Genomic DNA, 12,903 nt, shown 5'->3' with positions numbered 1-12,903 from the left:
GCAGGGTTGTCTAAATCATTTGTGCTCACTGCAGTGCAAGTCGATTTGTACATGTCACCTTAAGAAGAAGAATTGCAAAGTATACCTCCACAGGAGTTGTTGATATATGATACTCTTTGAAAAGGGAAGGCTATAGTATAGTTTTATTTAATTTTTGGACATCTTCATGTTTATATCAGTTGTAGGCTTTAATTACCTTAATACGGTACGGAATGCTTCTTTAATACCTTTTGACACCTTTAAACATACATGCTAGTGAATGTCTCTGGAACATAACTGATATCTGTTGGCCCAGAACTTGTAAAGGCATATTTTGCCTTAACATTTTCTCACTGACAGCTGTTTATTTTCCAGGGGTGTTTTTATTGAGAAAAATCTATCAATGACTATTTATAAGATATGTATTTAACAGTAATTTCATTTGAAATTAAGTAAATTATACTGCCATACTAAGCAATACTGCACACTTGTGAAGATTTTCTGAAATTATATAGAGTGTTTGTTTAGTACTCACAGACTTTACAACATCCATCCATATAGGGGGTAGCATATCCACCAATCTAAAAAAAAAAAAAAAAGCTTTGTTAGTTGTATTCCATTAGCCTTAATTGTTATTTGGCTGTATTTTTTATTTTCATTGCCTTCCATGCTTCCCTACAAGGGCAGTAAGATACATATGCAAGAACTGGAGGCGAAACCACAATACACATTTGTCAGAGTTTCATTTAGTTCAACAGAAATCAGTAAGGTGAAGCAAACCAAGCTCTCTTCATAAAATAAACAAGTTTTATTTGGACAAACAACCATAAGTACTTTCGCGCTTTCACAGTATTAAAACTGCTTCTTCGGAATGTCCAAATAAAACTTGTTTATGGTTTGCTTCGCCTTATTGATTTCTGTTGGACTGTACATTTCTTGTGGTGTTTGGTGAAGCATTTATCCAGCATTTTTTTTTTTTTTTGCTGTTTGTTTCATTTACTGTGAAACTCATCTTGGCAAATCTGTCCATTCATGCAATAAACAGTGAAATACAGTGAAGACAGTAATATGGCAGCTAATACAGAAGCTAAAAAAAGGACACTGAAAAAATAATAGAGATTGTGTACCTGTTGCTGAAGTCATTTAACGTGAAAAGGGGATCAGAAAACATTTTTTATCTCTTCTGTGCTCTATCAATATATAACTGTAATAATGTCATTTAGCTGTCTGATACTACAGATTATTCCTTTAGTTTACATAGATTACCACATTATTTGACATATATATCCAATTGCAAGTAGTGGAAAATGGTCATTCCCTTAGTCTTGTGGAACTCTAACTACCAAATCTGTCAATCAGAGCAGTGTGTACACCCCCCATCAATATTTCCTGTTAATAATTTGCATTTTTAATATCATTTCCTGAGCTAATTAGGTTTGTCGCTATCAGAGTAGATAAAGGTATATACATCCACATTCTCTGTCACCACACCTTTTTAGGCAGAAATACATGTAGCATCTGTTTGCAACCATTTGCAAAGCCATTAGATTCATAAAGGAAGTATGCTGGTTATATGACAATTTTACAGGCACCGCTATCCCTCCAAAGATGAATATTTTTGGACGAATGGAATTAATTTCATTACTGCTCTCACTTTGCATAATATGACAGTAATCAGGATCAGGCCTTAATCCATATATACATGTATATGTACGTACACAGTTTTGTCAGCCATATTAATTCTGAGGTTAATAACTATTTATAAGGTACTTGTTACCACTGCTTCATTTAACTTTATGATTATAAAATCCAAACATCCAAAACTACCACACCAAACAAAAACATTAGGAAAAATAGTGTCACATTTTGGGAAATGAATGGACATGAACAAATGTCTCTGGCAAGTTCTGTATGAATTTTATTTTCCTGGCCCAGTCCTTATTCATGCTTGCAATGTGAAATGATGTTCAGAAATCAGAAGAATACTTACGTTGTTACTGCAAGAAGCGTTTAATAAAGGTAAAAATAGTCAGCTACTGCAAAAACACAATCTGATTTCATAATGCAGTGGTCTAGATTTCTGGAGCTAAGAAACAGAGTAGAAAAGGTTATGCTAATTATTGAGTGAGTTTCTATAGCTATTATACTCTTCTCCTAGGCTGACTACAGTCTTAAAAAGTGTTTTTCTGCACTTCAGAAATTGTTAGCAAGTGAGGAATTTTAACTAAAACACTAAACAATATTAAGACTTCCTTCAAAAGCATGACTTGAAACACCAGAACAGCACATAATAAAAAAAAATAATTTCTTCACAGTAATATTGAATTCTTAGTCAAGAGACAAAATAAATCAAGGTAATTAATCCTATATGGGGAAGGCCAACATAATGAAAGCACATGATATGCCACTGCACTACATGCAGTAATTCTAATTTTTGCACTACTATATTGGGACATACTTTAGCAGCTCTTTACTTTTCAATACATCAATAAATCAATACAGTATTGCACGTGGTATCAGTAAATCTAGAAATACTGAAAAAGGAATGGCTTCTAGTTTCCTTCTGCCAATGGTTTGCTAAATCAAACATATCCTGGCTCCTGGTCATGCACTGACCTCACTGTGGATGTGGGGAAGTGGGAGGTGGTGAGTTTTACTTTTTCTCCTTCTGCCTCTTCATTAATTTTGTACAGGCATAGAGAAGGTATACCTAAATATTAGGGGTGTGGTGGTTTACTACACATCAAGGGTGCAGGGAAGGACTTGTCCTTCTGCAAAAAAAGTTTTTTCTTTTGTGTGTTGTGTCACGTCAGTTACGGTTGACCACCTCTACCGATGCTGGAAACTGGACTAAAGCCAAGTTCACTGCACTACCCATGACTGTGCCCAGGCCCAACCGATCTCCACCCACAATCACATCCATTTTTTATGATGAAAATGCATACTTCATTAAGATGGACTGTCACCGTTTCATCTATTTTTACTTATCTGATGTACGTCATGTTACTCTTTTTTTCTTTTTTGTAGAATATCTCGGATGCCACAACAATGTTTTAGTGATGATTTGTGAAAAAACAGACAGAGGTTTATTTTTAACAAACTCTGGCATTCTGTACACATTTCTAAACTGAACAATGGAGATTGTACAGTGCTTTCTGGACTACAGGAGAATCATTCTGATTGCTGGATAATCCAAAAAATACTAAAAAGGTATCATTGTTCTGAGACTAAGACTGCCTAAGGATTTAGGCCTTTTATTTTGAATTAATTACAACAACATTTTGGTTACCTATCCAATCTTTATTCTTTAAACTCAGGTGACAGTACTTTCTACTGTCATATTCTAAATTTTTCCTTCCTAAATTTCACCTTTCCTCAATAAGTCTGAGTTAGTAGTTCATTTCACATTACCTACTGCCTTTCCCACTTCATCTCAGTCACCCTACCCCCCACCACCACAACAACCACCAATACCAAAACTGTTACTGCGGACAGGGGGAGTACAGTGGCACAATGGATAGCATTGCCACTGCACATCAAAATGTTCTCCAGTTCATTTCTCAGCTAGGGTGCCTTCTGTGCAAAGTATGCATGTCCTACGTGTGCTTGCATGGGTTTCCTCCCACATTCCAAAGACATGTAGTAGGTGGATCGGACACCCTAAATAACCATAGGTGTGAGTGTTCATGTGAGTGTGGTGTGGAATAACTATCACTGTTGGGTTAGCCACCTTGTATAAACTTTGGCTGTAGAAGATTGTCACTGTTGAAGTGATGCCCCAAGCCCATGTAAAAAAAAGGGGAAAAGGGATTGTGGATTGACGTGTGTGTGTATATACACACACACACACATATATATATATATATATATATATATATATATATATATATATTTATAAATATACATATATATGTTGCTCCTGTTCATTATTTCTCTGGTACTTTAATGATCCAGTTAGTAAAACCAAGACACGTGGCAGCTGCAACTTATCTGCATAACCAGTGGGTAAAAGACTGTGAACTAATCCTGACATAGAGCACCAACCTATCACATCACACACACACACACACACACACACACACACACACACACACACACACACACACACACACACACACACACACACACACGATAAACACATTCATCACACACTTATTTGCACCATGTACCCCATAGCTATAGGCAATTTGCAGAAAGTACAGTTTTGTACCTACCATAAATGTAGATGTTCGAGGATCCACATTGCTGCAGTCCTTACTATTGGGTAGTCCGCTGTCCAGTCGGCCCGAATACCAGAGTATATGGCTGACGTCGGTCAGGGCGCATTAGACTGACGTCAGTGCGTCAGGGTACTAATGCGCATGACCCATATCCTCAGTCTTTTGCCGCATGGTCGATGCAGAAGCAGTTTTGCGAGTGCAGGTTGGCGTTCTGAAATATTTCGAAGTCGGAGTTTCAGACCGAATCAGAGTTGGCTAAGTACCCGTGGGAACATTTTGGTTTTTCTTGCCTCAGTATTTAACCGGATGTCAGAAAAAGTGAATAACTGTATTTCTTGTGGGAAACAGATACCTCATAGGGATTACCATACCTTGTGTATACCTTGTTTAGGGCCTGAGCACGGCGTTGTTGGATGCCGCTCTTGTGCTAGGTTTAACAAACGCACTATTAAGAGCGGTTAGACTGTGCCAGGTTAGTGTTTGGGAAGCGTTGCAATTATAAAATGCCGTCGGATACTCCGGCTTCCAATCAAAAGCGCAAGGAAAAAACGGCGAAGCCTGGGGTGGTTGACCGGGCAGCCCCAGGGGTGGTTTCTTTAGAAGGCTCAGTGGAGCGGAGGTTTTGCCAGGAGTTTCTTTGGAGTCTCAGGCAGAGACTTTACTGTTACAGGATGTGCCTTCTCAGGAAGTAGGCCAGGCTGAGGGGGCTTCTCAGGTAACTGTTCTTCCCTCTCTTCCCAAGGTAGTTAGAGCTTCTCCTTCTGTTTCCAAAACTTCTTTGAGAGGTAGGCCAAGTTCAGCTTCAGTGGGGGCTTCTCCTAGCACTTCAGGTTCTGTGCCTAAGAAACATATGCTTAAAATGGCAGAAGATTTAATTACTATGATTAGAGGCTCTATGCCCCCTCCTGATAAGAGGCCTAGGGTGGAACCTGAGTTTGAGTGTTTGGAACAGTATTCAGAGGCTTCAGAGTCTTCTGCGGAAGACTTGCAGGAATTTCCACCTTATTCTGATTCTGATGTGGATGATTCCACACCTACAGCTTCTCCTCCTGAGGATTTCTCATTTTCAGAGACTCTGCATTCCATGAGAGAACACTTTAAATGGGAAGGCCAAGATTATTCTGATTCCAGGAAAAGGCTTAGGGAATTCTTATTTTTACCCCAACATAGGCCCTTAGCTATACCTCCTGTGTTGAATGTGGTGGAAGATGTTTTTGCAGAGGCTTCCCTGAACCCTGACTCTTTGCCTCCTGCTCCTGTTAAACCTGATAGGTACTATAGGGTGCCAAGCTCATAAGTATTTGTTTAAGAGTCGACCCAGAAACTGTTTCTCAGGGGCCTAAAGGTGTTAAGGCCTCTGTGGTTAAAAATCCTGTTCCCACTGATAAAGAGGCAAGGGCTTTGGATAGGTGGGGAAAGAAAGTGTATACTTCTTCCACTCTAGCCATGAGAGCGTTGAATTGTCAGTTTCACATGTTAAAATATCAAAATTATCTCCTTTCACAATTGAAATCTAAGGTGGATGCTTTGGCGGAAGGTATTGAGTGTAAAGAGTTGTTGGATTTAGTTCATGTGTCTGAACAAGTGGGTAAGCATTCTTTGCAATGTGGTTTTGATGCTGTACAGGCCTCCTCGAGGGTGGCTGCCACTAGTTCTGTTCTTCGCAGGCATGCCTGGTTGAGGGATCAGAATTTAGCTGAGCATGTTAAGACAAGGATTTTGGATGCTCCTTTACAGTCTGATGTGTTGTTTGGTTCGCCTGTGGAAGCAGTTTTAAAGAAAATGGAGGACAAAGCTAAGTCTATGCAAACTGTTAAAGATTTTTGCAGGTGCAGCCACCAAGTTTAGTAGAAATTGGCCTGCTAAGGGGTGGACATATCCTGCTTATGATTCCCAGTCTAGGGGTAGGTCTAGACGTGGTAGGGGCAGAGCTCAAGGTTCTTTTAGGCCTAGAACAGGGAGTTCACCTGCTCAGACTTCTGGTGAGGGCAGGGGTCAGTCCTTTCGTAAACAGACCCAATGACCTGCCTTTTCAGCTGCCGGTAGATTCTCGTCTGGCAGCTCCTTTGGGAGGAAGACTGTCTCTTTTCAAAGACAATTGGGATTTAATTACTCAAGACAGATGGGTGTTGGATATCATTCACCACGGTTACAGGTTTTATTTCCATACATTGCCCCTTTCAAAGGCATGCCAGACGTTCCTCCTCCACAAAGAAAAGAGGCTCACAAGCAAATTTCTCAGTTACTCCAGATGGGGGCCATTCAGCCAGTCCCTGTATCAGAAAGGGGCCTAGGATTTTATTCTCGCCTGTTCCTAGTACCAAAGAAGGGGAACACGTGGAGACCAATTTTGGATTTATCTCTCCTCAACACTTATCTGGACATTCCCAAGTTCAAGATGTTGACGTTACAACAGCTTTTACCTCTGCTGGGCAAAGATCACTGGATGGTAACTTTAGATCTCAAGGAAGCTTACCTTCATGTGCCTATAAGGCTAAGTTGCAGGAAGTATCTGCGGTTTCGAGCTGGAAATTCTCATTATCAGTTCTCTGCATTGCCCTTTGGCTTATCTACTGCCCAGAATATTCACAAAGGTTCTGGCTCCAGTGATAGCTTACTTCAGGCTACAAGGAATTCAAATCTATCCTTACTTGGACGACTGCCTGATTCTGGCTCAAGAAAAGGAAGACCTTCTACAGCATCTGGAATATGTTATAGCAGTGCTAAGATGCCTAGGGTATTCTGTGAACGAAATAAAGTCCAGTCTAGTACCCTCTCAAGACATGTGCTTTCTGGGTGTGAGACTGAATACAGCAGCCCAGATGGCCTTTTAACCCCGGACAAACAAAAGAGTCTATCACTTTACTTCCATCAACTATCTCATCAGTCCATGCTGACTGCAAGGACAGTCCTTCAAGCATTAGGGTTCATGGCATCTTGTATTCTGGTGCTTCCCAATGCCAAACTGCATATGAGGAAGCTACAATGGTATCTCAAAATGTATGGACACAGCACTGCCAGGATTTGGACACTGTCATTCAAATAATACCTTGCCTTCAAAAAGAATTTTTGTGGTGGGCTCAGGAATGTCACCTAAACAAGGGACTCTCTGTGACCCGGCCAGAGGCGAGTCAGATTTTAACGACAGATGCCTCGGACATTGCTTGGGGAGCTCATCTAAATGGAAAGTGGATACAAGACAAGTGGCCTGCCAGACTACAGCATCTACATATCAACATGAAGGAGATGTTAGCAGTCCAGTTTGCATTAATGGCTTTCAAGGAGTTACTTCTTCCAGGGCAGGTGTTGATTCTAACAGACAACACAACTGTCATGTGGTACATCAACAAACAAGGGGAACACATTCTTACCCATTGTGCAGGCAAGCAATGATTTTATGGGAGACTGCGCTCAGCTTGCAACTAACTCTTCAGGCAAGGTTTCTGCCAGGAGCACAGAACTCCTTAGCAGATGTGTTAAGCAGACAAATCATGGATCCCCACGAGTGGAAACTGGATCTTCATGTATTTCAAAGGTTGACAGTGTCCTGGGGAACTCCAGACATAGATCTGTTCGCTTCTCCACTAAACCACCAGCTGCCAAAGTTTTGCACAAAGAGGTTACATCACACAGCTTGGAAAGTGGATGCTCTTTCTTTCAGTTGGAAAAATCTTCATGTGTATGCGTTTCCACCTCTGCCTCTTCTTCCAAAGGTGCTTCTAAAAGTCAGACAAGACAAGCCAAGGATGATTTTAATAGCTCCAGATTGGCCTCGGCAGCACTGGTACCCATTACTGAGGAGTCTAGTAAAGAAGCCTCCATGGCCTTTACCCTTGATTCCGCACCTGTTATCTCAGAGAGAAGGCCACCTGCTCAATGTCAAGCTTCGTTCTCTTCATCTAACAGCATGGCATATTCTGTTTTGAAAGACAGCCGGTCTCAACTTCCTCAACAAGTTTTAAATGTGATTATGGAAGCTAGAAGACCTAGTACAAGGAAAGTGTACGCAGAAAAATGGAAGAGATTTTTATTTTGGAGTGCAGCAAGGAATTTGGAGATTTCTGAGCCTAATTTGAGTGTGGCTCTTCAATATCTTACTGAGTTATTGGACAAAGGTTTGTCCTTCTCTTCCATTAAGATTCATGCTGCAGCAATTTCAGCTCACTATGATTGTGACCCACCATTGTTTTCGCATCCTTTGTTCAAGCAGTTTCTTAGAGGGCAAAGAATATAAGACCCCCAGAGCTCCTACTCCTGCTTGGGATCTCAATTTTGTGTTGGAAAAACTTACTCTACAACCTTTTGAGCCTGCGGCTACTGCTGAATTGAAATACTTGTCATGGAAGACTGCTTTTCTGTTGGCTATTACTTCTGCAAGAAGGGTGTCTGAGTTGCAGGCCCTTATGGCAGTAGAGCCCTTTTTGATTTTCCATAAGGATAGGGTATCATTACGTACTAATCCTTCCTTTATGCCTAAGGTGGTTTCTAGTGTGGCTTTAAACCAAACTATTCATTTGCCTACTTTTTATGCAGACCCCCAAAATAAAGGGGAAAAGATTTTGCACACTTTAGATGTACACAGGCAATTGCGTTATTATTTAAGCAGGACTAAGGATTTTAGGCAGTCTCAGCAGTTGTTTGTTTCTTTTGCTTTGAGTTCACAGGGCAAGCCTGTGTCAAAACAGACTATTTCTAGGTGGATTGGGTTTTGCATTGCATTTTGTTATTCCCATCATGGCAAGGAGATTCCAGCTGGGATTAGGCCTCATTCCACTAGGGCTACTGCCACTTCAACAGCATTTCTAAGGGGTGGCAACTAAGGATATTTTGGAGGCAGCTACTTGGAGTTCAGTGCATACTTTCTCTAAGCATTATCACCTTCCTCTCTACTCTAAGTCTAGGGCTGGTTTTGCCACAGCTATTTTGCAAGGCATGTTGTCAGCTCCTGCTTCTTTATGATTTGCCAGCCTCCCTTACCTCTGCTTTGGGATTCTACCCAATAGTAAGGACTGCAGCAATGTGGAACGAAGAACATAGTACAGTTTTGTACCTACCATAAATGTAGATGTTCGAGGATCCACATTGCTGTCCCCAATTACCCTCCTTCCCCTCTGTGTTTAGGGGTGGTTGTGTAGGTGAGATTATCTGCTGATATTTTTGTATATATTTTTGTATATAATGTACATATTTTTGGTGCAGGTATGTTGGGCCTTGTCTTTTTAGGGTCTTCTGTCATCTGGGGCAAGAAAAGACTGAGGATATGACGTCGGTCATGCTCATTAGTACCCTGACGTACTGACGTCAGTCTAATGCGCCCTGACCGACGTCAGCCATATACTCTGGTATTCGGGCCGACTGGACAGCGGACTACCCAATAGTAAGGACTGCAGCAATGTGGAACGAAGAACATCAGCCAATTTACCTACAGCACCATATTTGGAATGAGAGTGGGAAATAGAGCATCCCTCAAAAAACCCACATGGACAAAGGAGGATAAAAGGGGAGTGAAGAGATTTCCCCACAGTAGGCATCCTAGCTAAGAACTAAACTAGAAAACCAAGCACTGGGAGCAGTAATGCTTCACACCATACAACTTCCAACTGAGCCTTTGCTTTGGACTGTTTTGGATTGCTTGTTGCCTGTCTTCTTTTGCTGCTCATCTCTCATTTTCCATACTTATTACCAATCTAACACTGGGTTACCAGACTCTTAAGCATACATCTGATCCTTACTCTACAATTAAAAAAGGTAAAGCTGAATGTTATACACTCCCCACAAAACAAAGAAATGCATAAAAAGAATCAACACTATTGTCTCCTTCCTGGAATTCTTCAATACTTTTGCAGAAGCAGACATGTTGGCAGTCTCTGAAACCTGCCTTACTACTAGTGAGAAGGATTTTTCAAAAACAATTCCTTGCCTGCTTGAATCAAACAACTAAAGAAAAACAGTCAATTTTAAGACTTCTGTTTTTCCAGGTGAAGTAAAGGAATTTTGTTTTAGACTGAATGAATGCAGCTCTTTCTCTGATGATGGCTGATACCTCTGAATGGCACTGCATATATTGTATATATTAGAGGTTCGTATTTAAGAATAAGGTCTTGCGTGCATTAGCTGAAGCTAAGGATTTATTTGGAAATGCTGTAACATTTCTAGACTTCTTTCTTCTTTCAGAGTCACTCTTTCTCTTTTGTAACCTTATTCTTTGTCATCATACTGTTTATCTGTTTTTATTATCACTGCTAGGCCTAAGGGCCACATTTCTGTTCCTCTTAAATACTGTGTAATCCAATTCTAATTTGTTCCTTTTCAGTACTGTGTAATCTGATTCTAATTGTAATCTACACATTTTGCATTCCTCTTTGTTTTATTGTGTATTGCTGTAGGAGTAAAACTGAAAAGAGTCAGCAGGCCAGACCTCCATCCACATTATGCAATGAATAAATAAGTGAATACATACATTCATACCGTATTTCCCCAAAAATAAGACCGGGTCCTATACTTTTTCCCCCGCCGAAATATGCATTAGGGCTTATTATCAAGGGATGCCTTATTTACCCCCCCCCCATACAACAATCTACATTTATTCATGTACAAAAATAGACATTTATTCATGTACACAAATTAACATTTATTCATGTATACAAATTGACATTTATTTGGTACTTTTCCATTATTGGGCAACAGTTCTAGGTAATGCGCTAACAGCTGTGTGAGAATTCTAAATAAACAGTGTAACAAACATTTCAACTTCAGAATATCTACACCTTGGCTTTCACAGTGCAATATTTTATGTTTAACAGAAAGTGCAGAAAAATCTCAATACATGTGTATTGGTGGAGGTGAATAAAACAGGTGAATAACTGCCACTTTTTGAGAGGTGATGCTTTCTTTATTCCTTACCCAAACTGTAAGAGAAGAATGATGGAAAGTCATAAAAATGAAGTCTGGGAACTAGTGGCCTTACTTTGTAATTACCCATTGATAATTAAATGTTACCTTAATACACTAAAGTCTAAAAACTGACAAGAGCTTGCTGGTGCCTGAAATCAGAAGCAATCCATTCTGTTGCCCCGATAATGGAAAAGTTATTCAAATACAGTCATGCCATCTTCTTCTGGAACATTGTCATAAGTCTCCAACCCTTGAATTCCAGCCTGAATTTCTTGCGACTCCATTTCCAGTAGAACCATTATCCCCAATCTGTCATGTCTAGCAATAGAGCTCTCCTTAAATGAGCACTGCTTGTCCATGTGGCCTGCTCGTAGTGCATTGGCAACACAGGAGGCAGTGATTTTATCCCATGAATTTTTCGTCCAAGTCACGACATCTTGCAGGCTAGGCTTCATAAAGTTTCCATGCTGATTTCTCTCCATTCTATTTTCAATGTAGTTATTGAGTTCCATGCACAAATGGTACTTGAATGGCTTGTTTATTGCAATATCAAGAGTCTGGAGATAGGCAGTCATTAATGTGGAAATCATTATTTGATCTATTCTTCTCTGGGCAAGGAAGTTCTTTGTGTCTTTAACGCGGTGCATGCTGGCTGAATTCCAGACTAGCAGACCTCTTTCGACACCTCGCAAAACAAGTGGCAGCATTACATCGATCCACTTCCTTATAACTGCTTGTGTGCACCAGGCGTTTTTGGTTTCAACAATGTAAATGCCTGAAACACGTTCAATCTTATCTTTCTTGCCCTTACTAATGATTAGAGGTCGAATTTTCTTTCCATCTAGACGAATTGCCAAAATACAGGTAACACGTGCACTTTCGTAACCAGTGGAGGGAATGTAGATTGACGAGGCACCCCTCTGATCAATGGCTGTTAGAGATCCTTGGCCCATAAACACTGCAGTTTCATCCATAGCAATCATGTTGGAGAGTTGGTATTTAGAAAAGTCGATGCCATCAACAAAGGACTTGAATGCAAGTGCACGTTTAATAACTTCAGTATCTTCCAGCTTGAATAGTGTTGTCGATCTTCTTAGAGACAGTTCATATCACTGAAGGAAGCCATCTGGCCAATGTTGTAATGCTTTGAATTCTTCTGGGGATATTTCTAACTGTGGTGCCACTACAAGGACAAATGCTTGAATATCAGCCCTCCGCACAGCCACAGCCTTTGCTCTCCTGTTAGCAGTCCATTCACAAATAATGCCTTCCAGTTCAGGAAATAATGGTTGCCGACCTGATCCACACTTGACTTCTTAGCATTTCCCTCATCCGCCTGTATGTATATATATATATATATATATATATATATATATATATATATATATATATATATATAAGGTTATCGTACGCTGCTCACCATTTTTCAACCATTCGGAGATACAGTGTCTTCCCTTTGCAGAAAGCCATCAGATTCTTTCCCCAGGAGTCCTCCATGATTCCTTTCTTGTGCTCGATGGAATAGCTCTTGCTTTTTGCACTCATCTTGTCTGGTGGGGTTAATTGAAGACTTACGAGACAGGAGTGGCAACACAAAATGGTGACAGTTAAGAAGACACAACCACACCCGTTCTTTATCAAGTGCATACGTTTTACGTGCATTGTCTGTACTTTGACCAATCAAAGTACACTTGCCAGTGTTTATGGGCCAAGGATCTCAACCGTCAAGTGTGAGTGAGGATTAGGGTTTCTGTAAAAATCGTGGAGGACTTCCAAGGAGAGAATCTTATAACTTTCTGCCAAGAGAAGA

At 40.4% G+C, this 12,903-nt stretch overlaps 1 protein-coding gene across 2 annotated transcripts in view; it reads right to left on the bottom strand.

Annotated features, from left to right (window-relative positions):
* The window catches only part of OTOG (otogelin), a 2,079,396-nt gene that overhangs the window by 111,479 nt on the left and 1,955,014 nt on the right, over nucleotides 1-12,903 (bottom strand). For both annotated transcript variants that reach the window (XM_044082876.1, XM_044082877.1), the window contains exon 54: nucleotides 515-560. In XM_044082876.1, the coding sequence (XP_043938811.1) occupies nucleotides 515-560 (46 nt within the window). The remainder of the gene's footprint in view (nucleotides 1-514; nucleotides 561-12,903) is intronic.

This window comes from Protopterus annectens, chromosome 9.part0, assembly GCF_019279795.1.
Source record: "Protopterus annectens isolate FY-2018-M chromosome 9.part0, PAN1.0, whole genome shotgun sequence".
NCBI classification, from domain to species: Eukaryota; Metazoa; Chordata; order Ceratodontiformes; family Protopteridae; genus Protopterus; species Protopterus annectens.
Note: the sequence above shows the minus strand (reverse complement) of the source record. Positions and strands in the feature narration are given on the sequence as shown.